General features: G+C 41.1%; 1 protein-coding gene across 1 annotated transcript; it reads left to right on the top strand.

Moving 5' to 3' along the window:
- Positions 1–515: 515 nt before the first annotated feature.
- eif5a (eukaryotic translation initiation factor 5A) lies at positions 516–25,500 on the top strand. Its single transcript, XM_062020773.1, has 5 exons — positions 516–664; positions 20,512–20,699; positions 21,669–21,773; positions 24,345–24,476; positions 24,549–25,500. The coding sequence occupies exons 2-5, from the start codon at positions 20,532–20,534 to the stop codon at positions 24,612–24,614; spliced, it is 471 nt and encodes a 156-aa protein (XP_061876757.1). The 5' UTR covers positions 516–664; positions 20,512–20,531; the 3' UTR covers positions 24,615–25,500.
- The last annotated feature ends 418 nt before the right edge of the window (positions 25,501–25,918 follow it).

The raw sequence follows: 25,918 nt of genomic DNA, 5'->3' as shown, positions 1-25,918 counted from the left end.
ACCTAACCCCCCCCCCCCCCTCCATATCCCACACCCCGGATTGTAAATAATGTAAATAATTCATTGTATATACTCTGATGATTATCTTGTGTGATGACTGTATTATGATGTTAGTACATATTTGATAGTATATATCTGTATCATGAATCAATTTAAGTGGACCCCGACTTAAACAAGTTGAAAAACTTATTCGGGTGTTACCATTTAGTGGTCAATTTTATGGAATATGCACTGCACTGTGCAATCTACTAATAAAAGTTTCAATCAATCAATCAATCAATTTCGATATTACATTTTAAAGCATTTATCGGCAGGCCGATATTATCGGACATCTCTATTAAGAACCACTGGTGAGGTTTTGTATTAGTGTTCCGAAAAATAGATATACCGGCCCCCAGGCACATTTTTTTTTTCTCCAAATGTGGCCCCCCGAGGCAAAATAATTGCCCAGGCCTGCTCCAGAATGTGATTTTTTATTTATTTTTTGGTCTTTGAGCGCGCCTATCTGACGGGTTGCCATGTCCGGCCTCCAGCCTGGCATCCCGTGCTCGCCGGGCCGCCGGCGGAACACATAAACAGCCCCGCCCCTCCCCGCTCTCCTCTACGGATGCTGCAGTGAGTTGAACGCGCCTGCGCACATTCGATCCTCTTTTTTTCTTGGAAGGTAAGTGTGGCATGGCGCGTGTTTCTGCCCAGGGGGAGAAAAGAGGGGAAAATAACGGTCCTTAGCCGAGACCGTAACGGACGGCGGGGCTGCTAATGTTAACCCCCGGCCGGCGCCACGGCTTTTAGTCGGCTATTTTAGTCCCGTGTTGGCGTGCGTGTGTCCGTGTTGGACGCTGGCAGGCTTAATGAAAACGGGCACGCGGCCTTATAGCGGCGCCCTCGCTACAAGTCGCTTGTCATCCTCTCCGCTAACACGCCCGTCCTCGCCACTAACGTGTCCGCTCCCCGGTCCAAAAGGCTTTTATTCGGTGGCCGGTTAAGAACGTCACGGTCGTGGCCCACTTTTCCGCGAGCTCGTGTTTTTTTTCTAATCACGTTGATATGAATGGAAGATCTAAGGCGGCTAGCCGCTGTTAGCATGTTAGCTCGCGCTGATGAGCGCCGTGCGTCTCTTCGGCTAAATAGGAGCGGAACTCTTTAATTTAGCCCACTTTTTACTTAAATCCCCTCCAACAGCTCCTAATGTGTGTATACATTTATTCGAACGGTTTTAAACCACCCCAACAATAGGACGCATTAAAGAAATAAAAAAATGACAGGCCAGCTAGCGCAAAGTAGCATATGCTAATCAAACTGTCATGGCAGCAAGTTTCAACTCTATATTGTCAAGTGTCTAATCTCCTGTTTCTGGTGCCGACACGTAGAACTGCTGGTGAAATGACTTTTTTTTTGTGTGTGTTTATTAAAATGTGTTTTGGGGACTAATTAAGCGAGCGGCCAAGCCTCGTGCTGACGCGGGCACGTCGTCAGCGCGTCCACGTTTGTGTCGCTAAAAGTTGCATTTTTCCCCCCCCCTCTTAAATGACTCTAGACCAAGCTCGTCGGCGTCATGTTCGGCTTTTTATTCAAAGTACGCAAGTAATATGTCGTCTTTATTTAGGAGAAACTTCCAATTAAGTTTTGACATGTTGACTCCGTCTAATCTTAGCTCCACTTCACCGCTTGGAGAAGCAATAGTTTAAGTAAGCCAAAAAGCCATAACACGTCTGACAGGTGAATGAGTGACAGCCATTAACAAACACATGTTATATTCCATTCAAAATTGTCGAACATTTAATTGGAATCCTCCAACATTCCAGAAATATGTTCTTTCTCACACACACACACATTCTTGTATTTGTTACCTTCTTGAGACCTCTGAAAAATGCCTACCTCACTAGGACCACCCTTCTAGATATATAAAGATTTGAATTTACATTCATAACATGTACATACAATGCAAATATAAAAAAGGTAAGCTTTTAGTTTATTTTTTTGGGGGGGGGGGGAATTGTTTTTGATTGGTTTTTAATAGGGATGTCCGATAATGGCTTTTTGCCGATATCCAATATTCCGATATTGTCCAACTCTTTAATTACTGATACCTATATCAACCGATACAGATATATACAGTCGTGGAATTAACACATTATCAGGCCTAATTTGGACAACCAGGTATGGTGAAGATAAGGTCCTTTTTTTAAATATTAATAACATAAGATAAATAAATTAAAAACATTTTCTTTAATAAAAAATAAAGTAAAACAATATAAAAACAGTTACATAGAAACTAGTAATGAAAATGAGTAAAATTAACTGTTAAAGGTCAGTACTATTAGTGGACCAGCAGCACGCACAATCATGTGTGCTTACGGACTGTATCCCTTGCAGACTATTGATATATATTGTAGGAACCAGAATATTAATAACAGAAAGAAACAACCCTTTTGTGTGAATGGGGGAGGGAGATTTTTTGGGTTGTTGCACTAATTGTAAGTGTATATTGTGTTTTTTATGTTGATTTAAAAAATTTAAAAAAACCCGATAATAACTAAAGCCGATACCGATAATTTCCGATATTACATTTTAAAGCATTTATCGGCCGATATTATCGGACATCTCTAGTTTTTAATCTTCATTATTTACTTCAAATTATTACAGTATGTCTGTATGCATATTTATTTTATTAATTTTGGCCAAAGGGGCCGCATTTCAATTTCTTACACACACTTATTACATATGTTGGCCAGAGGAGTAGCGCTTCAATTTTTATTTTATTTTATTTTTATTTTTTTTGCACACTTATTATTTCATATGTTGACCAGAGGGGGAGCACTTTTAACACCGACACAGTCCATTTGAAAATTCCCTCCTTTTTGGGACCACCCTAATTTTGATAGATTTTACCACCAGTGGTGAAAATGGGACATTCTCTATGAAATGCAATGGTTTTCCGTATTGGGACCACGATTTATGTCCTAACTTGTTCACACCTCCTCATATGGAAGGTACTTTTCCTTGTTGATGTCTCAAAAAGGGTAGAAATACAAGAACACACACACACACCTATGGACTAAGACTTAGACCAACTTTAACTTTAATGATCCACAAGGGAAATTGTTATATTATCATATTATAAGATTTTATTACTATTAAGATAAGTATTGTAGAAATATGATGTAAAGCAGTGCGATGGCATGGGGGGAGACATGCTTTATCAGTATCATGCAGTATTATGTTTTCAACCCCACTTCAAAAAGCTGTGAACTAACGGGCACGTTTGTGTCGCTAAAAGTTGGATTTTTTTTTCCCCCTTAAATGACTCTAGACCAAGCTCGTCGGCGTCATGTGCGGCTTTTTATTCAAAGTACGCAAGTATTATGTCGTCATTATTTAGGAGAAACTTCCAAATAAGTTTTTGACATGTTGACTCCGTCTAATCTTAGCTCCACTTCACCGCTTTGAGAACCAATAGTTTAGTCCAATAAGCCATAACACGTCTGACAGGTGAATGAGTAACAGTCATTAGTATATACATGTTATATTCAATTCAAATTTGTCGATACTTAGTTGGAATCCTCCAACATTCCAGAAACATTTATATGTTAGACTCATTGACGACCTGTTCTTTCTCGCTCACACACATTCTTGTATTTGTTACCTTCTTGAGACCTCTGAAAAATGCCTACCTCTTTAGGACCACCCTTTCTAGATATATAAAGATTTGAATTTACGACATTCATAATATATACATACTATGCAAATATAAAAAAGGTAAGCTTTTAGTTAAAAAAAATTTGGGGGGGGGGGGATTTTGTGTTTGATTGGTTTTTAATCTGCGTTATTTACTTAAAGTTATTGCAGTATGTCTCTAGATGCATATTTATTTTATTAATTTTGGCCAAAGGGGCGCATTTCAATTTCTTACACACTTATTACCGTATTTTTCGGACTATAAGTCGCAGTTTTTTTCATAGTTTGGCCGGGGGTGCGATTTATACTCAGGAGCGACATATGTGTGAAATTATTAACACATTACCGTAAAAGATCAAATAATATTATTTAGCTCATTCACGTAAGAGACTAGACTTATAAGATTTTATCGGATTTAGCGATAAGGAGTGACAGATTGTTTGGTAAACGTATAGCATGTTCTATATGTTATAGTTATTTGAATGACTCTTACCATGATATGTTACGTTAACATACCAGGCACGTTCTCAGTTGGTTATTTATGCGTCATATAACGTACACTTATTCAGCCTGTTGTTCACTATTTATTTTAAATTGCCTTTCAAATGTCTATTCTTGGTGTTGGGTTTTATCAAATAAATTTCCCCAAAAAATGCGACTTATACTCCAGTGCGACTTATGTTTTTTTCCTTCTTTATTATGCATTTTCGGCTGGTGCGACTTATACTCCGAAAAATACGGTACATGTTTGCCAGAGGGGTAGCGCTTCAAATTTTTACACACACTTGTTATTTTATATGTTGACCAGAGGGGTATCACTTTTAAAACCGTCAGTCCATTTGAAAAAATCCTCCTTTTTAGGACCACCCTAATTTTGATAGATTTTACCACCACTAGTGAAAATGGGACATTCTCTATTAAATGCAATGTTTTTCCGTATTGTTCACCGGTCCTCATATGGAAGGTACTTTTCCTTGTTGTCTCAAGAAGGGTAGAAAAACAAGAACACACACACACACCTATGGACAAACTTTAACTTTAATGATCCACAAGGGAAATTGTTATATTATCATACTATAGGATACTATTACTATTAAGATAAATCAAAAGTCATGTAGAAATATGATGTAAAGCAGTGCGATAGCATGGGGGGAGATATGCTTTATCAGTATCGTTGCGGTATTATGTTTTCAACCCCACTTCAAAAAGCTGTGAACTAACAAGGATGTCGTCGGCGCGTCCACGTTTGTGTCGCTAAAATTGGATTTTTTTCCCCTCTTAAATGACTCTAGTCCAAGCTCATCGGCGTCATGTGCGACTTTTTATTCAAAGTACGCAAGTAATATGTCGTCTTTATTTAGGAGAAACTTCCAATTAAGATTGACATGTCTAATCTTAGCTCCACTTCACCGCTTGGAGAAGCAATAGTTTAATCCAATAAGCCATAACACGTCTGACAGGTGAATGAGTAACAGTCATTAGTATATACACGTTACATTATTCAATTCAAATTTGTCGAAAATGTAATTGGAATCCACCAACATTCCAGAAACATTTATATGTTCTTTCTTGCTCACACACATTCTTGTATTTTGTTGCCTTCTTGAGACCTCTGAAAAAGGCCTACCTCTTTCGGACCACCCTTTCTAGATATATAAAGATTTGAATTTACATTCATAATATATACATACTATGCAAATATAAAAAAGGTAAGCTTTTAGTAAATTTTTGGGGGGGGATTTTGTGTTTGATTGGTTTTTAATCTTTATTATTTACTTCAAGTTACTGCAGTCTCTAGATGCATATTTATTTTATTAATTTTGGCCAAAGGGGGTGCATTTCAATTTCTTACACACTTGTTACATATGTTGGCCAAAGGGGAGCGCTTCAAATTTTTACACACACTTGTTATTTCATATGTTGACCAGAGGGGGAGCACTTTTAACACCGACAGTCCATTTAAAAAATCCCTCCTTTTTGGGACCACCCTAATTTTGATAGATTTCACCACCAGTGGTGAAAATGGGACATTCTCTATTAAATGCAATGTTTTTCTGTATTGGGACTATGCTTTATGTCCTAACTTGTTCACCGGTCCTCATATGGAAGGTACTTTTCCTAGTTGATGTCTCAGGAAGGGGCATCCACGTTTGTGTCGCTGAAAGTTGGATTTTTTTCCCTCTTAAATTACTCTTGTCCAAGCTCGTCAGCGTCATGTACGACTTTTTATGCAAAAAGTGTGGACAATAGCACGCAAGTAATGTCATCTTTATTTAGGACATACTTTCAATTAAGTTTGACATGTTGACTCCGTCTAATCTTAGCTCCACTTCGCCGCTTGGAGAAGCAATAGAGTTTAATCCAATAAGCCATAACACGTCTGACAGGTGAATGAGTAACAGCCTTTAGTATATATACATGTTACATTACATTACATATGCAGTCATGTTGACAAGTTGCATTCTTTTGCACATTTATTGTAAATATCTGATTCTGCACCTGCGATTAAGATAGTTTAAAACAATACTGTTATGGCTGTTTTCTATATTGAAGTTACTTTTTAATTGTACTTGAATGTGGGCTAAAGTCATGGAGGAACAATTGACACCCAAATAAAAGCAAAAATCAAATGGTAATTGGAAGAATCACAAATTAACCAAACCGGTGTAACGCAAAATATCTTAAAGCAATTCATACCATTTGTAAAGACTTTGTAAAAACTTTCCAATCGTACTTGAATCATTGCGATACGCCAAATATTAAGGGAGCTACAAATATTGTGACGTTAAAGAATCAGTCGTTTTTTGTCTTGAATCATCCCTTAAGACAAGAGAAATATGCAACCTATATTTTGGAAATTCAAGTTTAAAACATCCTAGCTCCCTTATTTGTTATTCATTCATGAAATAAAAAGTAAATGGATTAGTTCAATAACTCAACGGAAATCACTTAAAATCAACTTGGTAAATTAGCGGATACCGTTTAGAATACAAATTGTGAATAGTTTAAAAACCTCAAACAGCATTTAGAGCGAATAATTGTGCATTAGTATATTATCTCACTATAGAGGAGTTAGATAATGTTTGTGGATTTTCATGAGGGTGACCTCGGACAGTTTTAGCTAGCACCAAATACATGATTGAATGCTCTGATATAAAGACGTGTAAACAAACATCTAACAAAAGGTAAAGCGGTGCAAACTTTAAATGTGATTTTGTATGATTTTAGAGATTTTGCGTGTTGATTAATGGCACTTCCGAGAAATCAGACCCGGGAATTTCAAAGTTGAGGCACTTCCATCATCAACCTCTGTCCTCAATTAGTCCAAAAATACCGCCCCCACACAGAATATTGACGCACATCGCAAACCGCCTTGTTCTGAGCGGGCACTAGAGATAAGTAGGTCAGCGGCCAATTATCCCGTGCCCAACTGTAATTTATTTTTTTGTTTCAAGCCAAGTTTTCTCCATACTAACAGGCCTTGTTCACACTGGGTCCATGTATGTTGCGGCCATTCGTTTTTCGTCTCGGAATAGAAAAATAATTTGAATAATCAATGTTCCCCTTTTTTTTTTTTTTTTCGGTTCGATAATAAAAACAAAAGGGATCGTTTTCCGAAATTAATTTGAAAATTAGAAATAAAACTGTGGAAAAAGATATTCTCTTATTTCTTGTTTAAGGTTTGGACAATGTGTAGATTTCACATGCGCAGTGTCTCTCTTAAGTATCCTCATCTGTAAGTGACCCGGAAAAACGGAAGACGACAAACAATGTCTTCTAAACAAATATTCCGTGGTCAAGAGTGTCCTAATGTCCACAGACATGAACAATTTATTGACTCTCCATCATGCAGGCAAACAGGTCTTTGTAAGTATTTTCTTCTTCTGTTGTTCTGGGTCACTCAGGAAGATACTGAAGAGACGCCATACCCATGTTTCTAAACATTGTACGGGAAATAGAGAAAATATTTTTTTCAATTGTTTAATATTCCCATTTTCGATGTTTAAAACACAGATAAAATCGGATAACAATCCGTTTTGAGTGGGGTTTTTTTTATCAAACGGGGAAAACATTTTTTTTGTTTTAACTTTTTGTTTTTTTTATCCAAACGCAAAAACGGATGACAGAGACGTTTAGGACCAGACTGCAGATCAGTTCCGATTTTTTGCCCATATTTGACCTTCATTGGCTTTTTTGTTGCCTATATGAACAATGCAATTCTGTTTAGATTTTTTGTATTTGGATATTATTTGATGTGACTGTAGTCTGAAAGCTCTGGTTGCTTTAATCCGACAATACCTCTTTTGAAATGAGCATAAAATAGGCAAAATTAATATTTAGGAACTCACAAACTTGCCGTCGCCAACTGCTTGCCCACACGCTCTTTGGAGCAGACATCAAAGCAAGTCCTCCGTGAATTGAGAGAGCCAAAATGTTTGCCATCCTCTGTTATATTTTATGCGCAATAATTCCGTTCAGAAAATGCTGACTTAAATTGCACAGAATCCTTGAAATTGCCACAAATGCGCCAGCACTGATACCTACTAGAATTGAAGCATACGGGTCAGATTGTGTTCACATTAGACACCCTTTTTTATTTTTTTATCTATGTGAACGATTACATAAAAAGATCAGGTTTTGCAAAAAAAATATTTAATTGGACATCCTACCCTACAATGTGAACGTACACGTAGAGATGTGATTTGTGGCTCTTTGAAAGGAGCCAGGTCTTTACGAGCTGTTCCTATTCAAAGGGCTGTAAATGACTGTCTCATTATTTCTTAAGTAACTTTCTAGCAGTCACTGTAGCAATTATAAGATTTGCATCAGAATAATCTTGCACATCTCAACATATCCCCTATAGATTGGAGTTATTCTGAAACATGTTATTTCAAACATGCATACAGCATGTTGATGCATCATATTATTTATAGCTCTCTTTGCAACATGTTTGTAAAGGAGTAGGAAGAAGCCAAGCTTATTCAATCCCCTCAACTAAATAAACTCTGTAGATCACAAGAAGAAATAAAGATTTAAGTGTGAATTTCAAAATGGCGTGTACACCTGTACTACCTAACAACAAATCCACCACAGAACAATTATCCTGCATGCGTGTCCCAACTGGGCTATTATTTGACGTGCTATCATTAATTTACTATTTATAGATATTGCTAACCTTTTTATTTACCGTAATTTCCGGACTATAAGCCGCACCTGACTAAGCCGCACCAGCTAAATTTAGGGGAAAAAACAGATTGCTCCATATATAAGCCGCACCCGACTATAAGCCGCAGGGTTTTGATGTGTAATTACCGTAGTATATAGGGCAGGGGTCTCAAACATGCGGCCCGCGGGCCAATTGCGGCCCGTGAGACGTTATTGTGCGGCCCCCGCCTTAATATGACAGTTTAATGTTAATGCGGCCCGCGAGTTTTGAATGAATGGCGCTTAACAGCGTTGTGTGCGGAGCTGATGGAGTCTACCAATCACAGCATGGTATGAGGCTCTCGACAATATCGAGGGCGTGCCATGATGGCACTGCCTTTAGTATCCTCTAGAAACCGTCACCGCGTCACCTTTTTCTCTATATCATCAATCTTTATTGCAGACCTTAAGATCCATTTAAACATATGAAAACAGAATACAATACATTAAAAAACAAAACAATAAAACATACATTAAAAAACAAAGCAATAAAACATAAAAATAATAAAAACATAAAACCCAAATGTCAGTTTCTGACATACAAACATGTGTGCCAATGATTCCACAGTCCAGATGAGTACTTAACAGAACTGCGGCCAAAGTTCGTTAACACAGAGATTATGTTATTTTCAGACTCAGATACCCTACACATAAACTTATATATAATGTTGCGTAGCAACGCTGAAAAAGTGGGCACCCCAACACTAACAAACATCTGGCTTGCACTGGATCTTCTTGGAATTCCCAGGAGAAGTCTCATACAGTCATTATAAGCAACCTGCAGTTTCTGTATGCTTTTCTGCGTATACTTTACCCACAGGGGGGGCAGTATACAGGGGAGTGCAATAGGCTCTGAATAAGTTTATCTTTACATCATATGTACAATAATAACATTTCTTTCTCAGCATGTTGGCTTGGGCATACAGCATACGCCGCTGTCTGTATAGGTCATCATTATCACCATAGGTGGATTAATGACCGGGCCTACCGGGCCCAGGCCCAGGGGGCCAGAGGCCCCAAGGGGCCAGGCCAACTTGGCCCCGCGGCCGCGACCCAAGCAAAACTACTTTTGCAAAAATAATAATCTTAAGCCCCAAGGGGCCAGGCCAACTTGGCCCCGCGGCCATGATCCATAGAGGGTAAGAGGCCCCAAGGGGCCAGGTCAACTTGGCCCCGCGGCCGCGACCCACAGAGGGCCAGAGGCCCCAAGGGGCCAGGCCAACATGGCCCCGCGGCCATGATCCATAGACGGTCAGAGGCCCCAAGGGGCCAGGCCAACTTGGCCCCGCGGCCACGATCCATAGAGGGTCAGAGGCCCCAGGGGGCCAGGTCAACTTGGCCCCGCGGCCACGATCCATAGACGGTCAGAGGCCCCAAGGGGCCAGGCCAACTTGGCCCCGCGGCCACGACCCACAGAAGGCCAGAGGCCCCAAAGGGCCAGGCCAACTTGGCCCCGCGGCCGCGAGCCACAGAAGGCCAGAGGCCCCAAGGGGCCAGGTCAACTTGGCCCCGCGGCCACGATCCATAGAGGGTAAGAGGCCCCAAGGGGCCAGGTCAACTTGGCCCCGCGGCCGCGACCCACAGAGGGCCTGAGGTCCTAAGGGGTCAGGCCAACTTGGCCCCGCGGCCATGATCCATAGAGGGCCAGAGGCCCCGAGGGGTCAGGCCAACTTGGCCCCGATCCATAGAGGGTCAGAGGCCCCAAGGGGCCAGGCCAACTTGGCCCCGCGGCCACGACCCACAGAGGCCCCAAGGGGCCAGGCAAAATTGGCCCCGCGGCCATGATCCACAGAGGGCCAGAGGCTCTCAATCATTATTATCAAAGCTAATTCTCAAATTGGATGGATCACACAACCTCACTCACATATTCTTTATCAATTATTAAAGGTTGTTTCTGAATTTTGATCACAGAACTTAATGCAAATATTCTTGATTGATTGACAAAGCTCATTCTCAAATTTTGATTACACAACCTTACTCTGACAAATTATCATTATCAAAAAGCTCTATCTCGAATTTGGATCACAGAATCTCACTCAAGTATTCTTAGCTGTGCCCCTCCCCCATCGAGTCTTTCATAAACCGGTCTGTTCTTTTAGAATCTCCTCATTTGGTATTTTGAACTCGTGAGAGACTGCTCAAAATTTGGTTTCCTTTCCCTCAGTTCAGACTCAGAGATAATTTGAAATCATTCAACAAGAAGTTTAACGCGCGCACACACACACACACACACACTTGAGTTGAGCATTACTTGGAAATTCTTATATTTTCCATTTTGCTGTTATTATCAGCATCTTCCCATTTTGTCCTTTTCTTTCGAGAAAGTTTACAGTCTGACATTTGTCACTGCTGTCAGTTAATAACTTTTTGGTCTTTGACCCATTTTGTCATTTTCTCGATTCGATCGTCACTGACCACTCTCTCCTGTCTGGCAGACATCGTTGCTGCCATCATAGCTAGCAAGCTGCCTGCAGCGGGTCATCCCTATGTTCCCCGTCCCTATGTTACCCGGGTCCTATGTTCCCCTCTACCGGGGAACTAAGGACCCTTTTTAAAAAAAAGGGTTCTATGTTCCCCGCTGCGGGGAACGTACAACACTTTTTCCAGAAAAGGGTTCTATGTTCCCCGCTGCTTCCAATGCGCGACTAAGTAAGACGCACGCAGACACGCATGACAGAGACGCGTTTAAGTTGTCGAAGGAAGGAAGTTCGCGTTTGAGTTGCTCTATCTGCTGCCGCACGCCCTGTGACAGGTTAGGTTTAGGGATGGTTTTGGTCAGGGCACAATTTCGCCAAAAAAGTGCTCCACAACGCCCTGTGACAGGTTAGGTTTAGGGATGGTTTTGGTCAGGGCACAATTTCGCAATTTCGCCAGATACAATGCAGGGAACATAGGACCCTTTTTTAGAAAAAGGGTCCTAAGTTCCCCGGTCGCATACAAAGACCCAGGAACAACCGGGGAACATAGGACCCGGGGAACATAGGACCCGGGGAACATAGGCACGCTCCCGCCTGCAGATAGCAACATTTTGGTGTCCTTTGGGAAAATATTTAGAAAGAAGACAAAAGTACACACAGTTGTACAACTATTATCTTTATGATCTTTTTTTTGTTAGTTTCTCTGTTACTGTGTGTGGCCAATTAAGCGACTTTTGGCCATACCTGGCTGGTGACATTTAGCGACTTTCTGGTTGATGTTAAGATTAATAATAGCAACAGTTCTCTTCATCTTAATGCAATTTATTGTGTCTGTCTCTCCACATTTTGCCATTAGGTACTTTGAGCTCTTGTTGGTCAGTCACTCTAAGGTACATTGTTGCTGCCATCATAGCTAGCAAGCTGCCTGCAGATAGCGACATTTTGGTGTCCTTTGAGAAATATTAAGAAAGAAGACAAAAGTACAAGACATTGTACGATTACTATCTTTTTAAAATTATTTGTTTCACTGTGTGATTGACCGACTTTGCCGCTAGATTTCGCGTCTTTTGGCCATACCTGGCTAGCGACTAAAAACATCATTTAGCGACTTTTTGGTTGTGAAGATAAGTGGTAAAAGCAGATCTTCCTGTTGGTCTTCCCACATTTTGCCATTTGGTACTTTGCACTCTTCTTGGTCACTCCAAGGCATTTGTCCCTGCCTTCAGCTAGTCACTTGGCTCTTTTGGAATATATTTCACTGTAATTGGCTCTCTCTCTCTCTTTCTCCTCAGTACAAATCAGCCTGTTCCCTTGCCATTCATCACTGACCACTCTGCTCTCCTGTCTGTCAGACATTATTGCTGCTTGCAGATAGCTTGGGGTCCTTAGAGAAAATATCAGAAGAGAAAAGTACACAATTATCTTAATTATCTTTTTTATTCAGTCAGTCCTTCAGTGAGTCCCAGTGTGTTGGCGATTAAGCAACGTTGGCATTCAATTAGCGACTTTTGGCCATACATGGCTGGCGACTCAAAAAACTAGAAAAAAAGTACAAAAAGTTGTACAATTAATATCTTTATTATCCTTAATTCCCCTGAATCCTAGAGTGTGTTGCAATTAAGCAACTTTGCTGCTAGGTTTAGCGACTCTTGTTTTGGGCATACCTGGCTAGCGACTACAAACATTATTCAGCAACTTTTTGGCTGTTAAGATTAACGTTAATAAATTAAATCCTAATACAATTTATTGTGTTGGTCTCGCCATCTTGCTATTAGGTACTTTGAATTCTTGTTGGTCTCTGCTAAGGTATCTGGCTGTTGTCTTTGCCTTCAGTTAGTCACTTGGCTCTGGAATATATTTAACTGTACTTGGCTCTCTCTTTCTCCTCAGTACAAATCAGTCTGTTCCCTTGCCATTTAGACATTTTCTTGATTGGATCATCACTGACCACTCTGCTCTCCTGCTGTCTATCAGACATTGTTGCTCCCATCATAGCTAGCAAGCTGCCTTGGTGTCCTTTGTGAAAATATTTAGATAGAAGACTAAAGTGCACAAAGGTGTACAATTATTATCTTTTCAAAATATTTGTTTCACTGTCAGTGTGATTGACCGACTTTGCCGCTAGATTTCGCGTCTTTTGGCCATACCTGGCTAGCGACTGAAAACATCATTTAGCAACTTTTTGGTTGTGAAGATAAGAGGTAAAAGCAGATCTGCCTGTTGGTCTTTCCACATTTTGCCATTTGGTACTTTGCACTCTTGTTGGTCACTCCAAGGCATTTGTCCCTGCCTTCAGCTAGTCACTTGGCTCTTTTGGAATATATTTCACTGTAATTGGCTCTCTCTCTCTTTCTCCTCAGTACAAATCAGTCTGTTCCCTTGCCATTTAGACATTTTCTTGATTCGATCATCACTGACCACTCTGCTCTCCTGCTGTCTATCAGACGAATCAGTTGATTCTCTGCTCTCAATTGTCTATGCTAGTAAGCTGTTATTCTCTGCTTTGGAGTGTTGATGCTGGGTTGCTAGTTTTCTAAATCACCTCACACACTTGAAGGAAGCAGCACCGATCATAAACACACAAACAAACTCACACACACACACACACACACACACACACACACACACACACACACACATAGTTGGTTTATCTGTTGTGATAGGCAAAGAGCCAATGTGCAAAGAAAGAAGGGAAATATGGATCATAAACGTTTAAGTGGAGGAGCTAGAAAAAAAATTCAGCAAGAAAAGAAAAAAAAGGAATCAGTTTTACTTGAGAGTGTTCCAAATATCTCCAGCTTCTTCAGTACAAAGACATCTGCTGAAAGCAATTCTATAAATGCTACTGCAAATTCAGCTAAGGTTAGCAATGCACCTGAGCTAGCATGTAGCTCCCAAGATCCTGAGACCACTACAAGTGTAGACACTGAACCAAATGCTTCTGATGCTTATGATTCAACCAATTCAGCAGTAGCCAGTTGCTCGGATGAATGTGAGGTCACTGCACCTCTGGACAGCATAGAAAATGAGCTGAATCTTTCTTCAACACCATCTACAGTGACAACTCTACCTAGTGATCCCGCTAAATGGGCTGAGACCCTCACTGAGTCAATGAAGGAAGTTCTTATTCAAAGAGGTGCAAAATCATTTCACAACCGTCACAGCCATTATCCAGCTTCTGTGAGGAACAGTGGGCTAGGAGGCAAAACCCGATGCCTAAACAATGAACATTTTACTTCACACTTGCCCAATGGACAACGAGTACAAAGAGAGTGGCTGATGTACTCTCCCTCTACTGGTAATGTTTACTGCTTTGCATGCAAACTGTTTTCCCCAAAAACGCATTCTTTTGTGACAGGCTATTGTGATTGGAAACACTCAGAAAGATTTGGTGAACATGAGCGAAGTGCTGAGCACATAACCTGCATGCAAGCAGTCTTGAACCGCGCCAAAGGTGCCACAGTTGATGCAGACCTGTTCAAACAGTTTCAGGCAGAGAGCAGCTATTGGAGGCAGGTGTTACAAAGAGTTGTTGCAGTCATTAAATTCCTTGCAGAAAGGGGCCTTGCATTTAGGGGTAAAAATGAATCGTTAGGGTCTCCTCTCAATGGGAACTACCTTGGTATTCTGGAGGTCCTGGCTGAATTTGATCCCTTTCTAAAGGATCACATCAGAAAGTTTGGGCAGATGGGTCGAGGTAATACCTCATATCTGTCCTCCACCATTTGTGAGGAATTCATTGAATTGATGGGTGCAAAAACCAAACAGGCTATAGCAGATGAACTGCAAGCAAGCAAATACTACTCTATCATTGTGGATTCAACCCCAGATTTATCTCATGTGGACCAATTGACATTCATATTCCGTTTTGTTAGCAAAGAGGGCAGTGTTGTTGAACGCTTTGTGGGTTTTGAGCCCATTACTAGCCATACAGGTGAAAGTTTGGCTAACTGTGTCATGTCTGTGTTGGAAAATCTAGGGTTAGAGCTGTCAAATTGCAGGGGGCAGGCTTATGATAATGCCAGCAACATGTCAGGGAGGTATAATGGGTTGCAGGCTCACTTAAAGAAAAGCAACCCATTAATACACTATATTCCATGTGCAGCTCACTCTTTGAATTTGGTGGGAGTCAACAGCATTGACAGATGTGGAAATGAAGTCTCTAAGTATTTTGACTTGATTCAGTCTATTTACAACTTCACAACTGCATCCACACACCGATGGGACAGGGTATTTGGCAATTCCAACATAGATCTCACACTTAAAGCTTTATCCAACACGCGTTGGAGTTGCCGTGCAGAATCTACCAAAGCACTGTGGCAGAACTACAGTAAAATAAAAGCAGCACTACAGGTTATTTCCACTGATGACACAGAGAAACGAGACACACGAACTGAAGCTGACAGTCTAGTGCGGAAGCTGGATTCACTTGAGATGGCCTTCATGGCAGGCTTTTGGGACACTGTTCTGTCCAGATTTCAGGCCACAAGTCTGCAACTTCAAAAAGCAGACATGGACCTTGGTACAGCAGTTAGATTGCTGGAATCTCTGCGCACCTTTGTTCTCTCCCAAAGAGATCTATTTGATCATTTTGAGCAGAAAGCCTTAAACATGTTGGGTGGCACCCCATCTTACAGGGCTGAACGGACGAGGAAACGTAAAAAGTTTGCTGATGAATCAGCATCCCCAGATGTTGTGCTTGAGGGAAGGCAACTGTTTCAAATAGAGACATTTATTGCCTCTATTGATCAACTGAGTTCAAGCCTTAATCACCGTCTGGAGGCCTACAAACATCTGAACAATTTGTTCAGTGTCCTTTTCTCTTTGGATACAGAGTCCAATGCTTCAGTCCTTCACAAGGCCAAGATTCTCACTGAATCATACCCATCTGACCTCAATGAAAGTCTTGGACAGGAGCTTATACAGTTCAAATCTTTTATACAGCTCAACAACACTGATGAGGAGAGGACCCCTTCAGGACTGCTCAAAACAATAATACATTTTGGACTACAGCCTACGTTTCCTAATACATACATTGCGCTACAGATTTTTCTCACTCTACCGGTCAGTAACTGTGAGGGAGAACGCTCATTCTCTCTTTTGTCAAGAGTAAAAAATGAGCTGCGCACAAGAATGACTCAGAAAAGATTAAATGCGTTATCTCTAATGGCAATTGAGAGTGAGCTGACAAGAGAGTTGGACTTCAATGATGTGGTGGATGATTTTGCAAAATTGAAAGCACGAAAGAAACCCCTTGCTTAAAGGTGCACTGTGTAAGATTTTTAGGTTATTTCCAGAATTCACCCATTCACTAATGTTAGGCTACCTGTTTTCATGAATACTTACCACCACCATAAAATTCTAAGTATCCATTATGACTTGGAGAATTGCACTTTTGCCATTTCTGGGAAGTGTCACCTGGATTGTGAAGATAGGATTGACTTTAGGCAGAAGCTTGGTGCTTTCTCTGGCAAACTGAACCTCAAGCTTCATTCTCTGCAGCTTTGCATTCTTGTGCAGACTTTCATCCACAAGGAACTTTTCAACTTCCCCACTATCGTGAAGGGGCCATCAAAAGATTTCAGTGTGTCCAGCATGTCTAGTCTCTTACTCTCCTTTCTTTGAGCCATCTCTTGTTTCTCATCTGCCCTACTCTCGAATTTTGCCTTCATGAATTTACTCCAGTTGAGTTCAACCTCCCTTTTTGCTTGTGCTGCTGCCTTGAAACCTCTGAAGCTCCTGGCTCTTCTGTAAAATTATTGACCTATTGACTGCGTTCAGTGTGCCCAACTTCTTCAGTTTGTAGTCCACCTTGCCACATTGTCTCTCCATCCCAATGTTGTGCACAGGGGTGCCATCAATGTTACTAGCCTGTTCACTGACAGGGTCCATTGGGAAGGTCTCCTCATCCATCCTCTGCCTGGCCAGGACAGTCTTCAGATGGGGCAGCATGAGATCTGTCAGCTGCTTCACTTCATCCAAGTATTCGGCAGCCACGTCTGACACTGAGTTCAGGACATGTCCAGTGCCTGTCCAGCCACTATAGCATTCTTGGAAATGGGCTATCTTGACCTGCATGCAGCCCTTGTACCATGAACTGGCCTACACCTTTCTTTGTGGTGCTCTCCGATGCATGTTATCATTTTACCTTTCTCCTTCTCCTCAAGCTTAACCACAAATAGATACAGACTTTGAGCCTCAATTTGCTGCACAGCTGCCGTTATGCCAATGTGTTTTCCTAAGATATTATTTTATTTTTAATGATAGAAGGGAGGAAAAGGGGGCAAAAATCATGTCCGATTTAGTTTTTTGGGTGGGTTGGGGGGTTTATTTCATGATAGCTACCAACTTCCAATACATAATATCTCTCAAATGACCCAATGCACCATCACTGAAGTGGGCGTAATCATTTTCAAAAATGTTTATTTTTAGGCCATTTATCCCCTCCCCCTGTGTCTGTGTGAAACCTGTGCTTGTCAGTGTCTGTGTGGTATACCTAATAGTGTGTGTGCAGTATGTGCACTCTTCTGTACAGTACAGTGTGCATGTCTGTTCACAGTATACAGTATTTCTTGCATAGTGCGTGCGTGTGTGTGCGCCCACACGCGCGGGGGGTTGAGGGGCCAAGACCATGTCAGGCCCAGGGGGCCAAAATTTCTTAATCCGCCCCTGATTATCACCCAATAGATCAGTAATGATGTGCCCCAGATACTTAGTTTTATCACACACACTCAGCACCTGTCCTGACAGATAGAATGAAGGAAAAGAGAGGTCCTTGTCCTCTCTTGTTCTACATATCATGATGACACTCTTTTTGGCATTATATTTCACATCATATTTTAAACCATAATCTGTACATATATTCAGCAGCTGTTGGAAGCCAGCACTGCTAGGAGACAGGACAGCTAAATCATCCGCTTACTAACAGCGTGCTTGCTTAGACACATGTTGTATGAGGCTTCTGCAGACACATGCAAGTTGGTCATATTTTATTTTATTTATTTTTTAACACTGTTATAAATATGCGCCACACTGTGAACCCACACTAAACAAGAATGACAAACACATTTCGGGAGAACATCCGCACCTAAACACAACATAAACACAACAGACCAAATACCCAGAACCCTTTGCAGCACTAACTTTTCCGGGCTACAAAAACACACACCTCAACCTCCCCCCCATCTCCCGAATTCGGAGGTCTCAAGGTTGGCAAGTAGGCATTGACGTCACTTGCGTGATGCAAGCAGAGAAACATTTTGCCGCTTTTCCACGACACCCGCACATGCTCTTCTTCCCTCCCTCCCTCGCTCGCCCGCCTGCTCGCTCCCGCCCCCGCTGTAAACAGTCCGGGCGGGGAAGATGAGCGCTTTGATTGAGACTTTTATTAGTTGTAGTAGGTTGCACAATGAAGTACATATTCCGTACAATTGACCACTAAATGGTAACACCCAAATAAGTTAAGGGGCACCCCCGACGTGTCTTATTTCATTTCATTTTTATTTATCTCCGTCATTGATGTGCATCTTTGATCGATAGACAGTTATACCTCAATTATTCAATTATACATTTACACACCAATGCCTGAGAAGGAGCAGGATGAAGAAAAATCTGATATTTTTCTGCCCCCTTCAACATAATACGTAGTCTTACTTAATGATATCATATAAACCAACAATTACATCCAAATATAACGAAAACAAACAAAAAAACACACAAAAAAACACAAGTGCAAAACTTCATGATGTACAAACCGAACAAAAAAAACAAAAGAAGTAATATACACCTCAAGGGATGATACAAAACAAATACAAAACCAGGCGAAAAAATAATAAATATAAAGCAAAATGTAAACACTTATGGCTGTCCATATGATTTTATTGTTCTGTCTTTATATATTTTTTCATTTGGAATATATATTTACAATCTTCTATCTCATTGTAAAGAGAATTCCATAGTTTAACCCCCACCACTGATATGCACATTTGTTTTAAAGTTGTCCTTGAATACTGATGTTGGAAATGACCTTTTCTTCTGTTCTGTATTCTCAGAAGTGATGACAAACATTTTTTTGTAAATTTGCTGGTAATGTTTTACTTTTAGCCTTAAACATGACACATAATGTCTGTAACTTTACTAGCTCCTGTAATTTCAATAAACCGGAATTAATAAAAAAATATGTTAGTGTGTCCTAAGTAATCTACTTTATGAATAATCCTTATAGCTCTTTTCTGTAGTTGATACAGAGAAAGTTGCAGTGCACAAGCAATACAATTTGAAATGTCATTATACAACTAGACATGCTGAGGAGTATGCAAAATACCAGGGAGATGAGAGAGTGAACCGGGTTGCAAATTTTAAAACCAGTCTACTGAGGCAACAAGATATCGTCAAGAAAGCAAGCGAAAGGAACGATGCAGCAGTCAAAGCTAGCTACATGGTGAGTGAGATGGTTGCTAGGGCGGGAAAGCCATTCAAAGAAGGTGAATTCATTAAAAAGTGCATGTTAGATTTTTTTTAAGAAATCTTTTCTCGCGGCCCAGCCTCACCCAGTTTCTGCATCCAGTGGCCCCCAGGTAAATTGAGTTTGAGACCCCTGATATAGGGGTTCCTGCTACCACGGAGGGGATTGTCGGGACAGAGATGACTGTTTGGGAAGGCAAAGCGTCCCATTTATTAACAATAAATCTTTCAATCATTCAATCAAACTTTCACATCTTTGACATGGCGAACAGCATTCGTGCAGAGTACAAATAATACAACGGTGCAAAGTAATACAAAGTGCTCGCCTGTACGTTATCAAAATAACCAGCCTACCGGTATATGAAAAGTCAGTCTTTAATCATTGTGTCATCGTCTTCCTCCTGTGTACTAAAACCACCGAAATCCTCTTCGTCTGTGTCGGAGAAGAACAGGCCGTAAATAAGCCGCACCGTCGTATAAGCCGCAGGGACCAGAACGAGGGGAAAAAGTAGCGGCTTATAGTCCGGAAATTACGGTACATTCTGTACATATTACTGTTAATCTCGTGTGCTGGTATGACAACACAAAATGGCCTGCAAGCGACTTGCTCGTAACTGCAAAACCCTTTTCATCGTTCACTCAAAAGACGTGTTCATTTGCAAACGTCACATCTTTATTTTGACTTTTTTAATTTAAGAATTTTCATGTGATTAAAACTGAAATGAGTCCATGTCTGTGAATGTTTTAGCAGCCCAGAAGCATCGCATCATGTCAGATCCCGATCTTGACTTCACGTCTGGCGAGTCTGGCGCCTCCGCCACCTACCCCATGCAGTGCTCTGCTCTGCGCAAGAACGGCTATGTGGTGCTCAAGGGACGTCCCTGCAAGATTGTGGAGATGTCCACCTCCAAGACTGGCAAGCACGGACACGCTAAGGTGAGACCCCAACTTGGGCTTATTGGTAAGGGGTGTCTGGGTTGTTTTGACTGTCTAAGACGGGGGTCAGCAACCTGCGGCTCCTTAGCACCGCCCTAGTGGCTCCCTGGAGCTTTTTCAAAAATGAAAAAAGATGGGGGGAAAATACATTTGTTGTTTTAATAATGTTTCTGTATGAGGACAAATATAACAAACCTTCCTAATTGTTAGTATGTTTGTGTTTATGCTTCACTGATGACAGTATTTGGCCAGTTCTGTCCTCCTAATTTTGGCAGTCCTTGAACTCACTGTAGTTTGTTTACGTGAACAACTTTCTGTGTTTTATGCCACTCCTTTGTCTCATTTTGTCCACCAAACGTTTTATGCTGTGCTTGAATGTACAAAGGTGAGCTTTGTTGATGTTATTGACTTGTGTGGAGTGCTAATAATCCATGCTAACATGCTATTTAGGCTAGCTGTGTGTACATATTGCATCATTATGCCTCGTTTGTAGGTATATTTGAGTTCAATTAATTTCCTTTACTTGTGTCCTCTGTGTACTTAAATTTATATTTGCATGTCTCACGACACATTATCTGTATGTAATATTGGCTGCATTTCTGATTGTGTGCCATGTTTCAGACCACAGTAAGTGTTACCATGTTGTTCCAGATCACAGCAAACGTTACCCATCTTGCAAAGATTGTAATAAATCCATAAAAAGAAGACAGTCTGTCTTTTCCTTTAACTTGGGCACATACATCTATACCTTTGGCAGTTTTAAGCCAGTAATTTCCAGGAGTTATCTCACCCTCTGAGACACTAACTCAATGTGTTGCCTTCATTATAAGACTTACATTAGGCTTTTAACTTTTTGAGGCTCCAGACAGATTAGTTGTTTGTATTCGGTCCATTATGGCTCTTTCAACATGTTGGGTTGCCGACCCTTGGTCTAAGATGAATGAACTAATGTATGGTGTGATTGTGCAGGTTAACCTGACTGGCATCGACATCTTCACCCAGAAGAAGTACGAAGACATGTGTCCCTCCACCCACAACATGGATGTCCCAGCCATTAAGAGGCTAGACTATCAGGTAAACATCTCTGGAACGCACTCTGCACTGAAATGTGACCTCAGGGTGCTGACTTGAAGGTCCGAAGAGACCAGGAACTCGACACCACTTGAGGCGTGCTCCCCTTTCTGAATTTTATTTGCTCAAACGATCAAACTTTTCCAGCGGGGAGTCAGTTTTCCTGGTCTAATCTATGACACACGATCTTGCTGGGTACCGTATTTTCCGCACTATAAGGCGCACCTTCAATGAATGGCATATTTTGAAACTTTGTTCACATACATATAAGGTGCACCGCATTATAAGGCGCATAGAATAGACGCTACGGTAGAGGCTGGGGTTACGTTATGCATCCATTAGATGGAGCTGCGCTAAAGGGAATGTCAACAAAACAGTCCGATAGGTCAGTCAAACTTTATTAATAGATTACAAACCAGCGTTCTGAAAACTCTGTTCACTCCCAAAATGAATAAGCAGCTGTTTTATTATTTTCACCGAGGTATAACATGTAGTGCAACATTTATATCACATAGTGGAGGGAAATGTTCCCTCTAATTTTTCATGTGTGTGAGCAAACGCACAAACACCCTGAGCATTCAGTGGAATACAAACGTGCACACTGGCCATACCAGCAGCACATTTGTCTCAAACCTGACATAACAATTTAGATGTCTTATTATTATAATCAAGTGACTAGTCAATTTCAAGAGATTATTTTCTAATATGTGATTTGGCCCACTTAGATATTGTTTTTTTTTAATCAGCTATGCACTATAGTATTTTATGCCTGGGTGGGGGTCCTGCTTTGGAAAGATTGTGTACCCCTTTCAGAGATCACATTTAGTTCCCCTTAAAACGTTCACATGTTGCATGAGATGAAGTGTTTATTAACTTTCTGTCCGTAAAATAAATATTTTTATTAGAAATTATGTAGTCCTGTAACATCATTTCATGATTAATATCCAAAAAATAACATTCTTAACAAATGACAGTAGAATAAGCACACTGATTGAGGAGTCATAGTAAACCGACCTGAAATTTACACTTTACGTGTAGTGTTGGAGTTGTCCAACTTTTTGGGTGGCCATAAACGCACCAGTGGCTAATTGCCATAGTGTATGTGTTGGTGCAGGTGAGAGAGAGCAAGCGGCTGGTGTTGATATAACAGATGACAAAGAGTTGCTTTTGACTTGGTTTGTACGGTACACAACGACCAGTTTTGCTAGGTAAAAGTATTTCACACATTGTTTTGGTGTGGTTATGGCCGACAAACAATTCCGCTAAATAAAGGGACCGATGGAATTCCTGTCCTCTTAAGTGTCTCCACAGACGTTACAATAATTTAAGTGTTGACAAACATTGTTTTTATCTCTTGTGGCTGCCTTTCGTCACCTGTTACTCACAGTTGCATTGCAAAATCATACAAAACAATTGATTTGTTTATTTTGTTTAGAGTGGGATTTGATTTTTTGCGCGGCATAGATTTGCTGTGCGCAGAGGACGCGAGAGCGGTGCGCACCTTAGAGAACGTTGGTGGAGGGGAACTTTTCCCTGATTCAATAAAGACGTAAATGTGATACTGTTACGGTAAATCAAACGTTAGTGCAATGACAATATAGTAACACTCGAAATAGTGGAGAGCAATAACAATATATCAATAACTCAACATTGCTCAAACGTTAATGTCACACAACACAACACAAACATGTAAAGGTCACTTTATGAAGTTATTCCTCATCCACGAATCCCTCAAATTCTTCTTCTTCAGTGTCCGAATTAGAAAGTTGGGCGGATACAGCATCCAACATGCCCTCCGTCTCGTCGAAGTGACTGATCGTATTAAGTTTAAACTCTGCGTCGTAAGCGTGTCTCTTAATAGGAGCCATTTTGGGGTCTTTACATAAACAAACAAATGGAAATGAAACGGCACGCCTCGCGCAGTCATATATCCCAGCTAGGGCTGCAACAACTAATCGATTAAAATCGATTATAAAAATATTTGGCGATTAATTTAGTCATCGATTCGTTAAATCTATGCTATGCGCATTCGCAGAGCGAATTTTTATTTTATTTTTTAAATCTTTATTTATAAACTGCAACATGTACAAACAGCTGAGAAACAATAATCAAAATAAGTATGGTGCCAGTATGCTGTTTTCCCCCCCAATAAAATACTGGAAAGGATAGAAATGTAGTTTCTCTTTCATCCGATTATTATTCGATTAATCGAAGTAATAATCGACAGATTAATCGTTAGTTGCCGTCCTAATCCGAGCATGCACCACGCGCTTCTTCTACGGGGGAAAATGAAGTCGGCGGCTGCTTACCGTAGTTGCGATTGATTGATTGAAACTTTTACCTGTTGGAGGCTCAATATTGGTCCATATATAAGGCGCACCGGATTATAAGGCGCACTGTCAGATTTGGACAAAATTTGAGGTTTTTAGGTGCGCCTTATAGTGCGGAAAATACGGTAGATTTTGTTATTTCCAGACCTTTTAGGCTGGATTGTAAAATTTGAAGCCATAAAGATGGCCCCTTAGCTCAGACTGGTGTGATGGCGGTATAAACGCTGTGGTCTTCTCGTCGCAGTTGCTCAACATCACCGAGGGCTTCATGTGCTTGATGAACGACAGCGGCGAGCTCAGGGAGGATCTGCGTGTTCCAGATAATGACCTGGGCAAGGAAATCGAGTTGAAGTTTGAGCAGGGTGAAGAGTTTGTGGTGAGTGCAGGTAGCCATCTTGTATGTTGTCGTGTCACATGACCCCACTCAAGTGTTACACGTGTGCCGCAGGTCACCGTGATGTCCGCCATGGGGGAGGAGTCTGCTGTGGCTACCAAAGTCCAGGCCATCAAATAAGGAGATGGACTTTGCAGCCCCCTGCAACAAGCACCGCCCACAACCAGTCTCTTGCATTCTCATTGGTTCTGTCACCAAAGCGTCGGCCTCCACCGAACATCAATCATTGTTTTCATTTCATTATCTCTCCTTTTAATTTCTCCATTTGCTGTCGGGAATGTTTCGGTGCAGCTCGCTGCCTGATCACTCACTTTTTGTTGGTAACAAAATTGACTTTATATAAAACAACTTCAAAAAATAAGGATCAGCTGCTCATTCCTGCTTTATTTTTGCCTTGAAAGTGTTGCTCACATTCCTGAATGTTGACATAACGGATTCAGCTTTTGTATCATTTTTAAACATTAGATTTAAAGCTTCTTAGGGAGGAGCAAATTAAATGGGGGTGTTGTCCCTGTAGATAGTAGCTACCGGTTCTGGATGCCCCTCTCGCGGCCCTGCTTTCTGGTCTCAGTCAAGCGTCTTCGTCGCTGAGATGTTGGCGCAGGCGAGCATGTGAGGCCCACCCCAGCGTGACAAATATCCAACAGAAGTGTTGTTTTTTTATTTTACTGTCTGCTTAGACATGTGATTTAGCCTCAGAACGACATGAGGGTCGCGTGCGCTCACCTTTAACCCATGGAGGCATATGAGGCCCCGCCCCTCTGCCCGCAGCCATCCTTCCAGTACTAAACGAGTGCTTTTTTTGTTTCAATTTTCAAGGGCGTTGCAAGTGTGGAAAAGCATTGTGAGCTTCCAAAAAAGTGGGAGGCAGTTTGCAGTGAGCTTTCAGTTTGAGGAACTCAATCTGGTTGGGGGAGGGTGGCAGGCGCAAACTTTTTGTTCACTCGAGGCCTTTTGTCACCTGACTGGAGATGGCTGAAATAAAACGTTATAACAAATTGACCAACTCTGCTTTTGTGTGTGTGTTGATTTGAATACCTACAAAGTGGACTGTCTTATTACTACCTGCCTGGGTTCAGAAACGGTCAGCCCAATGCTGAAATGCAAACCGACTGCTACTTTGATGAATCATTTTTTCCTCAGCTGAGTCAAAAACAATTGGATGGATACATCAGCAGCTGTGGTTCCAGTGACTAATACGTGGGTGGAGGAAGGTTAATGATTCACATGGTGAGTTTGGGTCATCCTTGGACTGGTGGTTTGAAGAATAGAAACTTAATTAATGGATGGATAGTAATGTCACTCATACAATGTACGAAATAGGTCTTGTAGTTTTAATTATTCATGTATGAGCTTGTCAAAATACTTGACGTTAATCCCGTCTCCATACAGGTTAATCAAGGTTTATACCGGGTTTTTTTGTT

This window comes from Entelurus aequoreus, linkage group LG15 (genome assembly GCF_033978785.1).
Source record: "Entelurus aequoreus isolate RoL-2023_Sb linkage group LG15, RoL_Eaeq_v1.1, whole genome shotgun sequence".
NCBI classification, from domain to species: Eukaryota; Metazoa; Chordata; class Actinopteri; order Syngnathiformes; family Syngnathidae; genus Entelurus; species Entelurus aequoreus.
The sequence above is the reverse complement of the archived record's forward strand: the minus strand, read 5'-3'. Positions and strand labels throughout refer to the sequence as shown.